The following is an 18556-nucleotide window of genomic DNA, read 5'->3' on the forward strand; positions in this document are numbered from 1 at the left end:
GAAACGAAGTTGTATTTGAAGGAAACATTTTCCATGGCGATGAATTTAAATGAGACGTTTAGGGGCGTGAGGGTATATTACCGGTGCGCAATTACTCTTGAGCTAATAGATCGACTTGCACAGCGTGGGTGATACTGAAAATGGCACCTATTTCGACCAGTGGCAATGACGAAGGATTCTGGGGCGAAGCAACATCTACCATCGATTGGTGCGAGGAAAACTACGTTGTGACATCATACCTAGCAGAGTTCTGTAAGTGCAATTTAGCATTCATAACGCGCAGCTGTTGATCTGGGGTTGTAGCCGCTTACCAGCGATTAAGACGGTTTGCACCACATTGTTTCAAAATAAAAATACCCTCAAAGCATTGTGTTGCTTTTTAGCTGGACATAATCTGCTAGCGTTGTTTACATCTTACACGTGTTCGATCGCACGGTGTTAAGCACCCAAAATAGTTACGTTCCGATCAGAGGGATTTTTGGTTGTTTTGAAAAAGGTGGTATTATACTACACGCTACCTCATTTTTTTGAAAAATTCTACTTCATTATGAAAGAATCCTCGAAATCCGACATTTTAAGTGGAAAAGGTGATCAAGTATTGATAGATAAACCATGGCCAGAGGTGTTAAGCTGTGAAGTTGAATATCGTAGAAAAGTACTAAATTTCATTGTGTTTCACACAGCGTCCGGATGTTGTTTTCTATTAACTCCCACTTGAAAGCTGTCGTAGCTTATGTAACAATATAATTTAGTCTTGCTTCCAAACCGAATATCATTTTTCTTTCATTCTTTGTTTTGGTAATCTTTGATTAGGGTCCTAACGTACTGGCCTTAAGTAGAGATTGAAATTATTCAAATTTTCCTCAGCAATAGCTGTTCCGTTATATTGATTTTGTAACTGATATGTACCTTAGGACAACTAATCCCAATTGAAAACAAAAACAAAAACAAAACGAAACAAAATAATAACCACGCAGGCGGCTTGGGTTGTTTTGTACTCTTCTCCCTTGTCAGGTATAATGTGTCATGCAGTATTCACTTAATAACTTTTTGTTCTTTTTTTGTCTTGTCTAGGGAACACAATAAGCAATTGGGCTTTTTTAATTCCACCTTTCTTTGGAGCAGTTTTAACATGGGAATATAAAATAGAGAGACGCTACACTTTGGCGTTTGTATCATTGTTAGGTAATCTTTGTGGGATTAAGCTCAAATTTTTCTTAATTAACTCTATCCTGTTATGAAGGAGTAGGCTCAAGATGAGGCCTTTAACCTTTTTTTTTTCTTTTTAATATCAAAATATGATCATGACTGTATCCATTCCATTAATTCCCCTGATATCTGAAATGTTACGGTTTCAAGGACTTCTTTGGTAACACTGAAAATGTGGCCCTGACGAGAGGGCAAAATATAAAGAGACTTACTTCTTAGGAACTTGAGGGAATAAACCAGATCACTTCTTATTGTTTTGTCCTGCACTTTGCCCTCATTTGCACACACCTGAAATCCAAGGTCTATTGAAAGGTTGGGAGCTCTTAAATTAAAATTCAGAATTTCAGCTGGCCTCAAGACAATTAACTTGCTCATAATTTTAATTTAGATATGCACAGAGATAGAAAACAAACAAAAATTTTAGACTTGTCTTTGAAATTAAAATCAGTGACCGCCATATGGTCAGGTGACAGTATATTGCTGAGAGGTTGGCTTTAATTGATGATTTGGCTTTATGTTCAGCTAAAGGCTGTTTGTTGTTGAGCCAGCTGTGCAATCAATAATGGAAAAATACACTAACTGATAATTAACTTAGAACTCATGTCTCCTAGCAAAGTGTGTTTAAAAGGCTATGGGCATAGCCACCTTTATGTCAAATTTTGTGACATTTCTTATTTTGCATGATATTTGTTCTTGTAAGTTTTTTCAAAATGTTTCCCCAGGAGGTTTTTTCTTTAACTAAACTAATTAGTTCATTTGAGAAACATTTACTAGGTTATATGACTCAACTTTCCTTTGGCCACCTTTTTATTAAGAGTTATTTTGTTAAATGACAAACAAAAGAAACTTGAACTTTTGCCCACCATATGTTCCCTGTGTGATACATCATCTCTCAAAAATAATGTGACCAACTGCAAAGAAACCACAATGGAGAGCATTATTATTTGAAATATATTTTCCAGTTACATTTAAAACAGAGAATGTGACAAAAATTTATTTCTTGAAATCTCTTGAGTTTTGTATTGGTCGATCATGGTCATGGTGGGCTCTTCCATTGGATATTATTGCTTTTGAATTAGGTGGCATGTGATGGCTTACCAACATTGCATCTGCTAAACAGTTATTCCCTTAGCTACATTTTTGTAGAGATATTTTAAGTCACTTTTTGTGAAGAATTGTTCATCATAATCATTGATTATAAAATGTTTATTTCAGTTGTAGGAATAGGGTCATTATGTTTTCATGCCACTCTGTTGTATGAAATGCAGGTAAGATTCTGCTGACTAATCAACATCTTACTAGTTGATTGAACCAGTTATTATTTATCTATTCAGTTAGTGCTGCTCCCACACAGGTTTTTATAGTGTGAGCTTTCTCTGAATATGAAAAGGAAGACAACCAATGAGTTGTTAAACACCAAGTTAGCTGCAAACATGGGCTCATACCCAACAAGCATAAGAAAATAAAAATTATTTATTAATTGACAAATTAAAACAAAGTTGAAAAATGGTTTTGAACAATTGCATTAATTAACCACAATAGGAGGTCATGATTCTTAAGGAAATCCCATTGTATTAATAATTATTATCCAGTAATCTATATTTTGTTATCTTGACAGCTACTCGATGAGCTTCCAATGATTTATGGAACTTGCGTGTTGATATTCTGCATGTAAGTAATATATTTTACTTCTGAATAATGTTTTTCTAATGCTCACCTGGTTATTTTGTTTCGAATGTGTGCTTCAAATTCTCTGGCAATTTAAATCCATACCTGTCCTCTTGAGGGTTCTATCAACCATATAATCCTCATTACCTTTTTTTAATTTCTTGCACCGCGAAATTAAAAGTTGAATTAGGGCTGAAATCTCAAGTTCTCTTGAATTAATCATTAATTTAAATTATAATATTAACTTTGATTCAGAACATTGTCAAAGAAGTAACAAAATGATATGTAATTCATGTTTATTGAAAAAAGAATTTAAAAAAAATGCTGAGTAACCTTTAAAGACTTCACATTATCAATAATTTTTAATTCTTTCTTCTTACCTTAGTTGTCATTGTTCTCACCGTCCAAGGGACCACAACCAAACTCTCACTTTATGTCTTATTGTCTGTTGTGCCATGATCACTCTGGTAAGATGTTACCATTAAGCTTTGTGAGCCTAGCTGAAAGTTGAGACAACATTATATTTAACAATGCAAGGGGAAGGCAAAACAGTAAAAAGAAGTGTTTATGTCAGAAAACATTCTTTCCCCACTTGTAGCTTTTTTTTTTGGTTATATCGAGTCCTTTCCTCTCTCCTCTCTCCAAACTGCATCTATTGAAACTTCTTATTTTGTTATTACATCCTTTTGTGAGTTGAGTTCTTTACAAATTAACCCTTCCTCCTTTCTCTGAACTCTCCAGCGACCCATTTTCATAACAGGTATAGAGCACATAGTTTGGAAATGCAAATTGATGTAATTATAATCATACCAAGCCATTTAAAAGCTTTAAATTAAAGTGACATGATTTATAAGACTAATTTCAAAAATTGACCTTGTATTAAAGATTTTTATATACTGCTAGTAATATGTTAAATATAAGCAAAATGTCAGAGCAAATCTGGTACAAGCTAAGCAAAATGATGGACTTCAATTATGGAATTTTTAAATCTCAATATAATAAAGAGAGAACTTAACAATTGAGCTAAACCTTGGATCATTATACTTTTGTCTCCAGGTCTACTTGACTGTGGTAAACCCTCTAATATTTCAGGTACAGTATGTGTTCTATGACATTGAGCTGTACAAAAACTTCTCCAGATAGATTCAAATTAATGTCTATGAACTTGTGTAGAGTTGATTTATATTAATTAATTGATAATCAAGCATAACTTAGAAAACTCTTGAAAAATTACATTTCAAAAGTGTTAGTGTGTTTTTCATTTTCTTCCTAGTGGGCCTATGGTATTCTGGTTGCTACGCTTGTTGTCAAAACTAGTATGGCTTTTAGGTAAGTCAGTTAATGTGTCATATAATTTTATTTTGGGATCTACATTATTAGCTCTTCACACCTCATCATCCCTTCACACCTTATCATCAGTATGTACATTCTCCATACTTTTCTCTATATTTCTTAAGGTGCTGACAAGGAGAATTTGTTTAACAATCAAGAACTTTGTTAGTTAAAGATGATTTGCTTTAACTTCTGACCTTAATGGTTTATTCAGGGGTGATGTTAAAGGTAGAAATTAGAGCTGAGCAAAGAGTTTCCAGCAATCTGATTGGTCGAGCGGTTCCATATATGACGCTATATAAACCGCTCCACGCGGCTTATATAAAATGTTACTAATGTGTTATGATTTTAGAGATTTCTCTGTTGATCGGTTCTGAAATTATACTAAAACAATTCTTCGCCTCAGGTTCGGTGAATATTGTCGAATAATGCCCTCGACTTCGTCTCAGGGATTATTCAATGATATTCACCTCGCCTTCGGCGAATAATTGTTAAATGCAGTCGAGTGTTGATTGCTGGTATCGATCAACACTCAACTGCAGGTGCCGTTAGTACACATGATCTGTCACTCCTAAGGGTTACAATTAGGCTGTGGTTTTTTTAAATGGTTTTTTTAAATTTATTATTAAATTTTAATGCGCTATATAAGAACTTATTATTAAATTGAATTATGAGATGGTGAGTATATTGGTGTTGGCAGACTGAATTAATTTACAAAATGCAAGGGTATAACTTAATAAGTGATGAGGTACATAGCATTCCATTCAGAATAGGCAGTGTGTAGTTTCTTCTGTTATGGGACGAAACATGTGCAACAAGGTTGGAATATGCCTGGTCATTGCTTGTCTTGTCCAACATACAAATCAGAGGATTAGGAATGGAGCAGAGTTATTCTCAAAGCTCTCTGGGTTTCTTTCCTCTACCAAATTCAATTCTGCAAACTTTAACCTGACTTGAAAGCAGTGAATAGTGGGTTGTCATCTCCTCATTGTCCAATTTTCATCACCCTGATCTCTCCTGTACATTTTTAGAAGGGTTAGAATTTCATTACCTTTACTTTTCAATTTCAGTTCCAGTGCTATGCATTACTACATCTTTTTAAAATTAAATAGAAATTGCAGGAGCTGTGCATTGCTAGTCTTGTGTAGTCATACAAGTCATGTATAACTATAACTTTGTTTTGCCACTTCCCAGTTAGCTCACACCTCTCAGTTAACTCATGCCTCCCAGTTAGCTCACGCCTCCCAGTTAGCTCACGCCTCCCAGTTAGCTCACGCCTCCCAGTTAGCTCACACCTCCCAGTTAGCTCAGTTGGTTAGAAAGCTGGATTGTGTTGTGCGGGAGGTCGAGGGTTTCAGCCCCGGCCGGACCAATACTTATGGTCTTAAAATAACTAAGGAGAATTTGCTACCTTTCTATAATATCAAAAAATTGATAGATATTCTAGTCTTTTTGGATAAGGACAAACTAAACCTTAGGCCCCGTCTCCTGCAGGGTTAGGGGTAGGAGGCGTTAATTTCCCCTGCACAAGATTACTGTATGGTGGATGTCCTCCCCTGGGGTGGGATGGGTGGGAAGATGAGGTCGTTACATGGACTGAAGCGGCTGCCAGAGGCACCTGATAATGCTGACGTCTGATCTTAAACTTAATTGGCCCTGAAAAGCCCTATAGGGAGTGGTCAATTAACCTATTTGTATTAGCTCAGCTCCCCAAAATGTTGTTTAATGTTATTTTTTATTTAATATAATAGAAAACACAAAGGTTCAAAAAAACTTTTGAGCATATCCCTTGCAAGGTAAGGAGTTTTATTGTGAAGTTCTAAACAGTTTTATGAGCATGAAAATGATGATGGTAATGATGATGATAACAATGAGAGTAGTATCGGCAGAAGGCATAACAAACCATTGTTGTTAACTTTGCCTCTAGCTATGCTATTGGATTTATGTTTTGGAACATTGACAATAACTTCTGTCCATCTGTAAGGTAAGAACCTACTTCTGGTCAACACCTTTAACTTTTCTTCTTATCAAGCATATAACACAAATTATTCATCAGAAAACCAAATATGACATAGCTTTAAATTATCGAGTAACTAATTTTTTCTGAAACTGATATACATCGGAAAAATTTTGAATGCAGACTTCACTTGAAACTTATCCTTTACTTTATTAAATTAATATCCCAACTGAGAATAAGAGCAAGGGTCATTGCCACTTTTATGCATCAGACAATGAACTCTAGCAGCTATGGGTCAGAGATTAAGTTTCGCATGTAAACTTTTCTGGCTCTTTTTAGACTCTGGCTTTTGACACATCCCTCAACCCTGTGTTGTTGTGATTAGTTGGGTGAAGTGTGAACGTGGAAGATTTCTGCTCAGGAGCAATACCTGAAAATGTATTTAATTGTTTAATTTTTTTCAGGGAAATAAGAAATGTAACGTTTGCACCTATTAGACCTTTCACACAGCTGCATGCAATATGGCACACTTTGGCTGCCATAGGGTCTTACTATCACGTTCTTTTTAGGTTGGTATTAGTGTTTGTTGAGTATTGAACCATTAGAAATGTCCATAGGAGGTAACTAGATGTGAAACAATTAACAAATGGTAAACATCACAGCGTACACTATTGAGTTATGGATACACGCGGGAGGTTGCTAAGCACGAAAGAAGCGTAAGAGTCGCTCGAGGCAATAGCTGAGAGCGACTCTAGCTTATTGAGTGCTTAGTAAACCTCCCAAGTGCATCCATAACTCAATAGTGTACGCTGTGGTGTTTACCATTTGTTTTATAACACAACATTGATACATTGTAACTAGAGTTCCCTTTTATTTAACAAATCTTACGTGATCAGAAAAAACAAGCGCGTGCGGAAAAAAAGTCTTTGCATTTGCTCACGTCAGCAGCGTACACCAATGGGCAAATGGGGGATGCTAAATTGACCAATCAGAGCACGCGCTTTACTTTGGTTATGTTATAACAATTATTTGAGGGCTTTGGCCTTTTCAACTTTTTCCTGAAAGATAAAAAAGACATGTAAGCAAATTCCTGCTAAGAAAAATGAGCAAGAAGTTTTATGTTTTATCGACAACCTCACTCTCAACCCCCAATTCTAAAAGAACTTAAATTTCATACACTCTTTTCCTTGTTTACTTTGTAGTAAAGAGTCAGTGGATGGGTATACCTTTTCATGGGGTCATCGACAGGGGGACCTTTTAAAGGGGTTGGGTTATTCCAGGTGCTTCATTAGTGATATGATATGGTTTCATCTCTGATTGCCAAAAAAAGAATCCTTCCACTACCTTCTTATCTTATGATCTTGATAAACAATTTGATACAAGTTAATCATCTACTTGGCTAGTTTGAAAGTTGTCTTTGAATTTTTTCTGTTTATTTCATTTGCAGCATAGATATCAGGTTACGATGTCTTGGAAGAGTAACACACATCAAGGTTGGTTCTCAATAATAACAAATTGATAATGAATGAAATTCCGGACAGAAATTTGGCTTCTTTCTGATGAAAATGTGAAACATTGTTTTTTCAGCTCTGTCATGGATGGCTTCCATTTGTTTATCCATCATGGGAATCTTCAGAAAAAGATGTTCTTCCAACTGTAACCCATAGTGCTACAATTTTTCTTTTGTTATTTGGTCTGATAATAAAGGTGTTGAAGTGACTCAGTGTAAATGAAAGGGAGCTTGGAGAAAAGCCCCAAGGAAGTGCTGTTTTGCTGCTAGATTCTTCTCCCAAATTTTCTTGTATTAGGAGAATCTGAAGAGTCACTTAGGGCCTTTTGCATCAATCAGCTGCTTCCCCCAGGGGCCTATCCCAGGGACCCTGGGGGGATTTGTCCAAATGCCCATTCAAACATCATGTCCCCCCTAGGTATAGCCCAGAGGAATTCTTACAAATCTTCCACCCCCTGGGTGCAACAGTAAGGGCCAGTGTTTCATTAATGCACAACTGTTACGAATTTTATGGACAAGGATAATTTAAGTCCTAAATCTTGTGTGAGAGGGGCGCAAAGTGTACATCTCAAACAACATCCAGGAATAGTAGATAGGGTGTACCACTGACTAGCATAATCCTCAGGGTCTGCTCCCTGGGGTGCAATCTCTGAACAAAAGTGATATTTTCCCCCACACCCTTGGGCAAAAAATATCTGATAATCTCAACAAATACCCCTGGGTTTCCTTGGCTGCCCTGAGGGTGGGCCCCACGGGGAAGCTGCTGATTGATACATTATTCCTCACACCCCTTCAAATCTTTAAACTTTCAGTGATACAAAACACAGATGTACTCAATTAAAACACTTAGTTTGGATGACTTTTCTTGGTACCAAGTCTACACTGAACATTTTAAAATTCACAACCTCAAATCTTCAGTGGTATTTTGTAGGTTAGTTTCCTGTGTTTTAGCCAAACCAAAAGGCCTCCACCCAGCATTGTATTGCTTAATAAATGAGATAGTGATGTCACCTCAAAGTGGTCATATATTTATAATAAATTGCCTTAAGTTACAAGTAAAATTTCTCACATTTGTGGCACCTACAACTGTATAATTTAAATCTTTTAAGTTAATATCATACAATTATTGTAATTATGGTAAGGGCAGAATTAGGGGTAACATATTTTACTATGCTAGTAACTTTTGATAAATTGCAGAGTTTGTATAAGGGGCAAAAATTTTTACATGAAATTTTAAGATAGTTTTCAAAATTATGGGTACTCAAGTGTCAATTACAAATGAGAATATTTAGATCAAAATAGTAGTCTAAGACAAACCGTTTGTTCTCTTTTCCAACATCATCATTACAATAGGGATAAGTTTCTATAAGAATAAAAATAAAATGTAATTCTTTCATTACTTATTACACTTAAAGTTGTTATTGTCCCTAGTGTGTGCTTGATAAAGATTTGTTAATACTTAGGTCAGTTTATTTCCAGAAAGATAAAAAGTATCATATGATAAAACCATGAGTATATTTTCTTTTTCTTGTCTATTCTCTTCAAAATATTAAATTCTGTATGTTTTGCTTTGTTTAAATTTTCATAGTCTTCCTTGCAAAGTACAAAGAAGGAAGACATAACAGTTATGTTGCAAGTGTTTTATCATTGAAGCTGTATTTTGAATTAAAGTTTGGTCCAATTCTATCAATATTTATTGTACACAAGGGTGGCTACCATTGTTAAAGTAAAGGAATAAAGAACTATGAAAAACTGTCTCAAAAAGTGTCATATTTTTTAGCTGTACTAAAAGGTCAGAGCCAAAGTTGAGAAATTTTCAACTTTTCAATATTTCCATAAGGTTGTAGTAGTAGCAAGTAGGATCAATATTGTAAGAAATATACAACTTTTTTTTAGAGACATGTTTCGGCATGCTTATGCAATCTTCAATCAATGAGTAACTGAATGTGAGTAATTATATAACAGACAAGTAGATGAATAAAATATTTACAGTATGATGTAATACAAAAGTGGGTACTAATTACAGCATGACAACAAACATGAAATTGAAGGTGTGAACTAAAATGCTAGAGAAGTGTTATAATGCTGTAATTGTTTGTTAAGTTAAGGTTTGATGTTATTTATAAGAAAAAAGCTTCTTTGAGTTTTTAATCAATTGAGTTGTTGGCAGAAACCGGAATACTAAAGCAAGAAAGGGAGTATTTGTTCTTACAAGAAAGAGATGTGTTAAAATGCTTAAAAATATGCGAGTTTTTATTGCTTTCCGTGTGCTCCTTTATCCTAGTAGAGAAGTGGCATCTAGTTTTGCCAATATAACCGGAATTACATCCCGCACAAGAAAATTGATAAACTACCATGGATTTTAGAGCATAGACCCCATTCTTAGGTCAGTAATTATCCCTAGCATAAGGTGTGTACCGTTTGTAGGTCAGCTGGTCCCCATTCAAACCAACTTCCAACTGAACTGGGCGGCAGCCAGTGTTAAATATAGCTGTGAATAAATTGAATAAATAAATTCTCCCAATTATTCACACCAGTGATCCACTTATGTTGGTTTAGCTGGAGGTACTGGAAGTTACAGTTGAAAATCAACAGATCTTCAACATACACTATCATCCTTCCTCTTTTTCTATAAGTTGTAAAAGTTCATCCTCTCCTTTTTTGCAGTCAACATCATCATTCCAAAAAGTCTTGAATACATCTTTATAAAATTTGGGTTTGAGGCATTCATTGTGAAGAGCATCACATATATCACAAGCTGCATACCGAAACCTCAATTTCCTTTTATAGGCAAATTCTTTTTTCCACTTAAAGTATTCATTATAAGCAGTATCATTTTTGTCTAGGTATAACAAGTATTCTGCCAAAGCCTTAACAGATGGAAAGTCTTGTACACTGATAAACGAGCCTGGAGGGACTATATCTGGTGTGTAGAAATCTCTTGTCAATGTTATAGGCACTGAATTCCAACCAAGTGTTCGCCAAAATTTCTCGGTGATGTAGTCAGTACACACGCTGTTTTCAAATGCCAGGTAAAATTTATACGAGCTGAAAAGATCGTCGCAATTGCTTGATCGCGGACATCGATTGTCTTGGCCAAAGATACCCGAACAGTGGCCATAAACATCAACCTTGATGTATTTAAGAAGTGTTTTTACGTACTTATCTCGTGTTCTTCCACATCGTGACACAGCCCATGATACTAACTTTGTTTTCCCAACTGCATAGTCAGCAATTTTTGCTGGTCTCTCGGAAGACGGCAAGGGAATATAATGTGCATAAGGAAAATGAAAATCTGACTCCCTTTTGAAAGTTATTGTCCAGTTAAAGAATCCCTCCGGCAAGGAAAGAAGGAGCTCTAAATCCGGGTCATTTACAATGGACTCTTGGTTTAAAAACGCCATTCTTTGCTGTGGGCACCGGTACCTGTGAATCTGTTGAATTTCTTTGGATTTAACATAAGCTGGCATATCTCCGGCATGAAAGATAATGAGATCACTTTTTCGTATATCGTACACATCATAGGTTAGGTGGCATTTTTTTGTAGGACATTCCGAAAGATACTCTTCCGTCGAGTCGATTCTGGGCCATGGCTTCGCATTGAACCAAGGAGTGTAGAACAAAATGGTTTTGGTTCCATTACTGATGCAAGTTTGATTGGAAGTGACTTCTGTCAAGTTGTTACAAAACCAAGGCTCAAATCGCGGATAGCTTGTTTCATTCCTCAGTGTTTGGATCGAGAAGAGTAATAAAAGAAGAAACAAGGCCAGCAATAGCGTGGAACGGATCCATATGGTCAGTTGTGATACTCTTCTTTTGAATCTTCTGATGCACATTCTAGGAACTTTTTCATTTACACTAGGTTGTGGGGAGCAATTTCAGAATACCCGGCCACTCACGCCCTTTATAAATCGAGTGGTCCCGTGGTCCGCAGTCGGCTAACATATAAAATGTACTTGCTCAGATAAAGAATAAAGTGGTACCGCTGTCCGCCATACCGAAGTCGATGAATAAGTAGTAAACTAATTTATAAAGTCAAGTGCAAACGCGGTCCGCACTACCGAAGTGGATAAATAAGTAGTAAAGTAATTTTTAAACTTACAGTGTACGTGCTACCGCGGTCCGCACTCCCGCAGTGGATGAATAAGTATTAAACTAATTTTTAAACTGAAGTGCTACCGCGGTCCGCAGTGCCGAAGTGGATAAATATGTATGAAATGAAGCGTTAAAATGAAGTGCTACCGCTATCCGAACTACCGAAGTAGATGAATATGTAGTAATGTAATTTTTAAACTCAAATGCTACCGCGGTCCGCACTCGCGCAGCCGATGAATAAGTCTACTAACTATGCCTTATTATAGGAATATAACGAAGCATGTTAATAACGCGAACAAAATTTACGCGTCATAAAATTAACGCGAATTTTCCAAAAGTTATGTTTACATACATTTAATTAACGCGAATTTCCGTGCGGTACGTTGCATAATTAAAACGTGAATTTAATATTTTTCGCACTCATTTCGTTAGAAAACAACAACGGCCAACAACAAAATTTGCTCTTTATTTCCGGCAAAAAACATAAGATACTATGGCATGAATGGATCCAGGGTTGGAATGCGCCCCTTCCTGGCGCTTTCTACTGCCTCCGTTATTCCTGCAGCTTTCCATCCATTCAAGATGATTTTCCTCCCCTTTTCGCCTTGCAGGAATTCATATATACTCATAAATAGCTTGGCGTGGATTGGCTTCAGTGTTGAAAGCTTCAGATCCACCTCGATTGTGGTGACATCTCTTTGCGGGTCTTTCTCCAATGTTTCAGTGATAGTGGATGTAAAATAGTCACTGAAACCAAGCTTCTCCATCTTCTTGACAGATCCGTTTGTTGTTAGATCCAAAGGCTGCAATAGATGAGCCATGTTCTTTGGTACTGCGACAACGTTTATGTTTAGCCTTTCCAGCTCGCTCAAGACTTTATCTGTACTTTGTGCCTTGAACGCATGCCATACTAGCAATGCCTTTTGAGTTTCGGGGAGGCCTAACTCTTCTTTGACTTTAGTGACATACGGGTAAACTATTTTATTTACCAGAGCCATTGTTTCGGCTACGTTACTCCAGTGCTTTTCATTGTAACTCAAAAAGAACCCGGCTGGAAATTCGACATGCGGCAGTGAACGGCTTGTCTTACCAATAATATTTGTCCACTTAACGTTTCCGCCAAAGTAACAGTAATTCCACGTTTGTCACTACTCCCATATCTGGATACATGCTTAGAACTCTTCTCTGCCATCGTGACGTTATCCGTGGGTACGAACTTAGACGGTGTTTGGTCAACATTTAGAATAAGTTCATCGGGAATTTCATCTTCAACTATAGCGGACACTATATCATGTAGAAACGTTGCCTTTACTTCGAGCCAAGTTGCTTTGGTGATAGCAGGCCTTGACGTGGTTACAATCCTTCGAGTCAAGTTCATTCTCTGGTACAGGGACTGTAACCAACCGTTGGTCATCACAAAATTTAAATACTGACCATATCTTCCGAGATCACTCTTAATGAGACCCATCAAAATGCCATAAATAACATGCTTGTTGATAGTCCCTCCTGCAGTCCTTGTGCTGACAATGAACGCTCGGAGCTTTCTGTCAAGCTCATCAGGCAGCAGTAAAGGTCTCCCTCTTCTCTCAGAGATTTGAATACAGTCACTCGAACTCGTCTTTTTCGCTTCAAGTCGATACTTCGCCACCCAGGGTCGTAGAGTGCAGTCAGGTTTGAGAAGTCTTGTCTAAACTGTTTTATAGCGTTTACGGTCCCATGGCTATTGGCATATTTGGCAATTTTAATTTTCTCATCTTCGCGGTAGATCTTTCTCTTTCCCTTGTCTTGTGGCATAGACTGCACTTCTATGACTATGCTGACATATTCTGAATGAAAAAATCCAGATTCTTCACTGCTAGGAAGAATAATGCCTTGTGTATTTGATCCCTCTCTTGTGAAATACATTAGGATTGACATGTCTGGTGCATTTGCGCTTAAGTTGTGGCTTTCCCCGCTCATATAAAATTGAACATGAAGGATCGAAATCCACCAATCAAATCACATCTTGCACTTTAGTGGCTTTCCGTCTCGAAAACGGCATGTGTCCTCACAGGTTCACAAATTCCAGTCTTCACGTGTTCCCTCTCAGACCGGAAAACTGTTGACCATTGAAGATAAAGGTAATCGCTGTACAAGCCTAAAGAGCTCGGTTCTTCATTTCAGTAGGCCAGTGAAATAATTAGTGGTACAATTACGGATGAAGCCGTTCCCACATTGAAATTCAACACTGCTTTAAGAGGTTATCACGTGTATCGCACAAGCTGGAAATCATTTTTAAAGCAACAGCTCACGTTCAAGCAAGAGAAAGACAATAAACACGACCAGTTTGCAGTTGCTGGGCAAACAATATTGTCAGGAACCATATTTCCTTCTACGGTCGGACATATTCCAATAGAATTGAGTCGATATATTTGGCACGCACTGCAGAGAGAAGCTGTCATAAAAGGAGAGGTCACAGCGATAAAATGTAAGCCATCTCCACTTGTACAAGGTGGATTAGAAATACCTATTGCGATGACCGTGAAATGGGATGACAAAAATGCGATAGACATTTTGCGCAAGAAATTTGAAGAAGTGAGTTATCCCCTCGGAGAAGACGATCGCTACACTGATGAATCTAAGGACATTTTAAACTTAATATTAAATGATGATGCGTCAACCGACTCTGACGGTGACGTGGAGGAATTGTAGCTTTGCTTATAATAAAGGTGTCTTTAAATAACGATGCTTTCAATTAGCGTCATTTTAATTAACAATGAGGTAAATTAAGATACATAAAATTAACGCGAATTTTTGAAATTCGCGTTAATTACATGCATTGTTAATTTCCTATAATAAGGTAGTCTCCCTCGCAGCCGTTTTTTCGGATGTCACGCAACGCAAAAGTTCTTTTTGGGGGAGCGTTGCGTGACATCCGAAAAAACGGCTGCGAGGGAGACTAATAATAAGGTAACTAATTTTTAAACTGACTTGCTACCGCGGTCCGCACTCCAGCCGTGGATGAATAAGTATTAAACTAGGTGTTAAACTGAACTGCTACCGCGGTCCGCAGTCCCGCAGTCCTTGAATAAGTAATAAAGCGAGCTCTAAACTAAATTGCCATTCGCTAAAACCCTAAAAAGAAACATGTTAAAAGCCTAAAACCTAACCCTAACCCTAGCCCTAACCCTAAGCCTAACCCTAAACCGAAACCCAGTTTGAAGTGTTTTTTGGCACTCCTTGAATACGCAACTCGTTTAATAAGCAATGAGCTAAGCACTAGAATGAAGTGCTACGGCCGTCTAAATTCCCAAACTCGATGGAAGCTTATTAACTTTACATACCTATACCGGGTGGGCCCTTTATTTTTTACTTTTATTTGATTTTTTTATGTGGAGCCGGCGCGCAAAAAGTATCGTTTTAAGATAAAGTAGTGTAAACAAGCATCGCAACGAAGGTAATTTTTAATTTAATTCTACCGGTTTAAAAATACAATGAAATACAAACATAGAATAAAAACTATACTTAGAATGTCAGAAAAGGTACTTTTACTGAAATGTTATTTTTGAAAAGCAGGTATTAAATTCCAATGTTAAAAGCGAAAACGTTTCCATTCAATGAAATGGTTTTTGAAACATTAATCTTAAAAAGGAAATCTAAATTTAGTGCTATGAAGGTGTTTGTTTTTCTTAACTTATTTCTGCTTGTCCTATAGAAACTGATTTTATTTAAATGTTGCTAATTTGAGATGTGATTATTGTCCTTAAGATATTTTCTCATTGGAACTGTGATATCATTATGTAGAGGCTTGGCAAAGGCATTTTCAAATTCGTTTACACTGACATCCGTACAGTTCGGCCAAGGGTTTGGCTTGCTTTTCACAATGAATACCTTGCACGTGCTTTTTGCTCTAGGTATTCTAAATTCCACAATTCTTCCAAAGCCATCTTGCATTAATGATTCTGTAGCGGTGTTAAATTCACTTTCGGCAATTGCACGCGCTGATCTTTTGCCATGTTTGAAGGAGCGATAGGATAGCACAGGGCCTTGGGTCATTAAGACGTTGTCCCTGATCGTTTTTGTGGTAGGCTGATCGATGCTTTAATCACAAGCTGCGTTTGTGACTTCTTTAAGAAACTGAAAAAGGAGAAGAAACTAATTTAAAACAATGCAAGTAAACTTGAGAAAGTTAATTTTCGCCTCTTACCAATGAATTATCCATTACAATAGTCGGAAAAAACGTTACTGCATTTCTGGTAATATGAAGGTGACCCAGGCTAACTATTTGTGTCACGTAAACAATTTTAAATAGAGAGAACATATAGGGCGAAGTTTAGGTATGGAAATTCCTCCCAACTATGAAGGAAAGGATTAAGAAGATTATTATTGCCTAAACTTCCTGTACATATTAGGGAGAAAAAATACTCGCCACATGGTAAGTTTCATGAAGGTATATTTCCATTTTCAAGTGAATTTCAAGAACTAAACTTCTCCCCATAATTATGTTCTCTCTAATTAAACATGCGTAAGTGACGCAAAAAGTGAGCCTGGATTACCTGTGGTAATAGTTATTTAGTTCGTGAGTGACTGAGGAAACGTAGCAGAATAGTTTTAAAATTGGATTAGAAAAACAAAACCAATCGTATCACATTGGCCAATGACCAAAAAAAAAAAAAAAAAAAAAAAAAAACAGAAAAAGCGCGGAAAAAAATTCGCCCCCCATTCGCTAAACGGTGTAATGGAAAACTAAGGGAAATGCATTAATTAATGTCTACTGTCTAAACTCAAGTGCAAAGCTCTCTAAGATGTGAATAAACCATTCAAAAAGCTTTGAGCACGCCATCATTTTCTATCGGCGAATAGAATACATTTATAGAACAAATGAAATAAGCGGATTTCCAATAGGACAAGGCCGAGTTTCTACTAAGAATAATTGGAATGTGCGCACAATAAAGGTAATTAAAGAAAAATGCAAGTTTTTGTTTCATTGTTAACCTGACAGAGTATTTCCTTCTGTGTCTCGAGGTGATTCACGAAAGATTCTGCACTTTCCAGTGTTGTTTTGGATATCGTTGTATCAGGTTGTGACGAGGGTACACCGGCCAATGGTTCTTCCATGGCGTGATTAAAGACATGTAGAGCGCAAGCTATTCTCGGAATAAGTTCTGGCGTCTTTGATTTGGGTGGCACTTTCCCGTTTCTGATGGCTTCATTGACCTCATTTACGAACTCTTCCACTTTCTCCCTGAGTAGCTCCTTCCCTCCTTCGTCGAAGATGAATTCAACTTTTTCGTCAATTCCATTTATGTTCTCAAACATTTCAGATGCAATGAATATATGAAGTTCATCTATTTTTTTTGTTCAGAGAAGTCACTTAATACCTCGGTGGATAAATGATTGGTGGCTGCCTCCATTTCAATAAGGGTTGGACGAAAGGCAAGTGGGGTGGCAAGAAGGATTCTATCCACTAGGCCGTGTCCTTGATCCATGCGTGCGATCAGTTTGGCAGCATTTACCAGTTGCGTGGAACCAAGGAGACAGAAGGGCGTATTTGGAAGGATCAGTCTGCTTTCCTCTGTAGAGAAGTGATATGAGCACCGCTCGCCCGAAAATAGTTTGCAGAGAAGCTGGATATCTCCGGTAGCATTGTCTTCATCGGACTTAAGAAGCTTGTTTAATATGTGGAAGATCTCTGGAGAGAGAATCATTCCTTTCTTCTTCTTCGCAAGAAGTTTTACCAGTCCCGACGAGGTGGTTTTGCTTATTATGGCGTCGGTTAAGCCTAGATTTTCCAGTGGATCCTGGGCTGCATACTGGATAGCAGAAGATTTTCCTTTATGATACAAAAGTAACAAAAATTTGATAGGTAGCCTCATAATAGAAGCTCTTTTAGATTTTGATTGAACCTACAGCGAGATTAAGTGCTGAAAACCTATTGGCGTGCTGAGGGCAAGGGTACTACGAGAAGTAAAAGTGCAAGTGAAAAAGATTCCAATTGAACTTACCCGTTCCGGGGTAGCCCACAAATATAGAAAATATGTATAATGGTTGCTTGTGTGTGGTGATGTTAACTTGAGCGTTGTTGGATGCCAGTATGAAGCCCGTAGTTGTTAGCAACGAAGGAATAAAATATCCTTCGCAGCTTCCGAAGGAGACGGCCTTATTCTTCACAAATTGATAAACATCTTCGTTGGGAAATAGCTAGTGGTGCGGGAACTGGAACGAATTCAGCCTTTTCTGAAGGTTGATCCATGTCTGTTCGTGCTGTTTTTTGAGTTTGGATACAGCGTACATTTTGATATTGAAGGCCAGAACGATTATAATCTACTGAAATTAGCATGGATCGAGTAGGGAATAGTGCGGCCCGCCTTTGTTAGTGAACTTCATAGTATTGTATGGTTTGAACTAAGTTATATTTGCCACTTATGAGGTAATTGACAGCCCTATCAAACGCAAGCAATAGGGAAGTTGTGATATAAATGATTGAAACCGAGATGTAAAGGTGCGGGCCGCCTTTGTTAATGAAGGTCATAGTATTGTATGGTTTGAAATAAGTTATTTTTGCCACTTATGAGGTAATTGACTGCCCTACAAAATATCCTGAAATAAAGCATTGTAATCAACTATGTGGAAGCTTAAAAGATGTGAAATACAAGAAAATTAGCCAGTTGGGTATTCTAAAAGGTTACCGTTTATGTCGACTGCGGGACTACGGTAGCAAGCAAGAACAAGATGAACACCAACGCGTATGATGCAAGCGGAATATTTTGTGGTGTTTAATATCGTCGGCATCCGTTCGTATCGAG

General features: G+C 37.3%; 2 protein-coding genes and 1 pseudogene across 3 annotated transcripts; 1 reads left to right on the top strand and 2 right to left on the bottom strand.

The window, feature by feature from the left end:
* The first annotated feature begins 4 nt into the window (after nucleotides 1–4).
* On the top strand, nucleotides 5–8027 carry LOC111330800 (alkaline ceramidase 3). The gene is made up of 12 exons (XM_022935756.2): nucleotides 5–252; nucleotides 1075–1185; nucleotides 2425–2477; nucleotides 2828–2880; nucleotides 3263–3344; nucleotides 3934–3969; nucleotides 4151–4206; nucleotides 5961–6005; nucleotides 6137–6193; nucleotides 6631–6735; nucleotides 7614–7659; nucleotides 7754–8027. The coding sequence occupies exons 1-12, from the start codon at nucleotides 141–143 to the stop codon at nucleotides 7883–7885; spliced, it is 888 nt and encodes a 295-aa protein (XP_022791491.1). The 5' UTR covers nucleotides 5–140; the 3' UTR covers nucleotides 7886–8027.
* A 2059-nt stretch (nucleotides 8028–10086) lies between these two features.
* LOC111330794 (alpha-(1,3)-fucosyltransferase fut-3) lies at nucleotides 10087–11651 on the bottom strand. Its single transcript, XM_022935744.2, has one exon. The coding sequence runs from the start codon at nucleotides 11510–11512 to the stop codon at nucleotides 10289–10291; it is 1224 nt and encodes a 407-aa protein (XP_022791479.1). The 5' UTR covers nucleotides 11513–11651; the 3' UTR covers nucleotides 10087–10288.
* A 3545-nt stretch (nucleotides 11652–15196) lies between these two features.
* LOC148727434 (uncharacterized) lies at nucleotides 15197–17629 on the bottom strand (annotated as a pseudogene). The gene is made up of 2 exons (XR_015990139.1): nucleotides 16746–17629; nucleotides 15197–15887 (listed from the first exon to the last, which is right to left on the bottom strand). The product of XR_015990139.1 is annotated as an uncharacterized LOC148727434 (transcript).
* Between the last annotated feature and the right edge of the window lie 927 nt (nucleotides 17630–18556).

The sequence above is a fragment of the Stylophora pistillata genome, chromosome 7 (assembly GCF_964205215.1).
Source record: "Stylophora pistillata chromosome 7, jaStyPist1.2, whole genome shotgun sequence".
Lineage (NCBI taxonomy): Eukaryota > Metazoa > Cnidaria > Anthozoa > Scleractinia > Pocilloporidae > Stylophora > Stylophora pistillata.

Excerpts from the sequence above, each read along its gene's own strand:
- LOC111330800 (XM_022935756.2), top strand. The coding sequence starts at position 141 with ATGGCACCTATTTCGACCAGTGGCAATGACGAAGGATTCTGGGGCGAA. Across the intron at positions 3,345-3,933 it reads GTTGTGCCATGATCACTCTG|GTCTACTTGACTGTGGTAAA; the intron begins GTAAGATGTTAC and ends TTTTGTCTCCAG. Across the intron at positions 6,194-6,630 it reads AACTTCTGTCCATCTGTAAG|GGAAATAAGAAATGTAACGT; the intron begins GTAAGAACCTAC and ends AATTTTTTTCAG.
- LOC111330794 (XM_022935744.2), bottom strand. The coding sequence starts at position 11,512 with ATGTGCATCAGAAGATTCAAAAGAAGAGTATCACAACTGACCATATGG.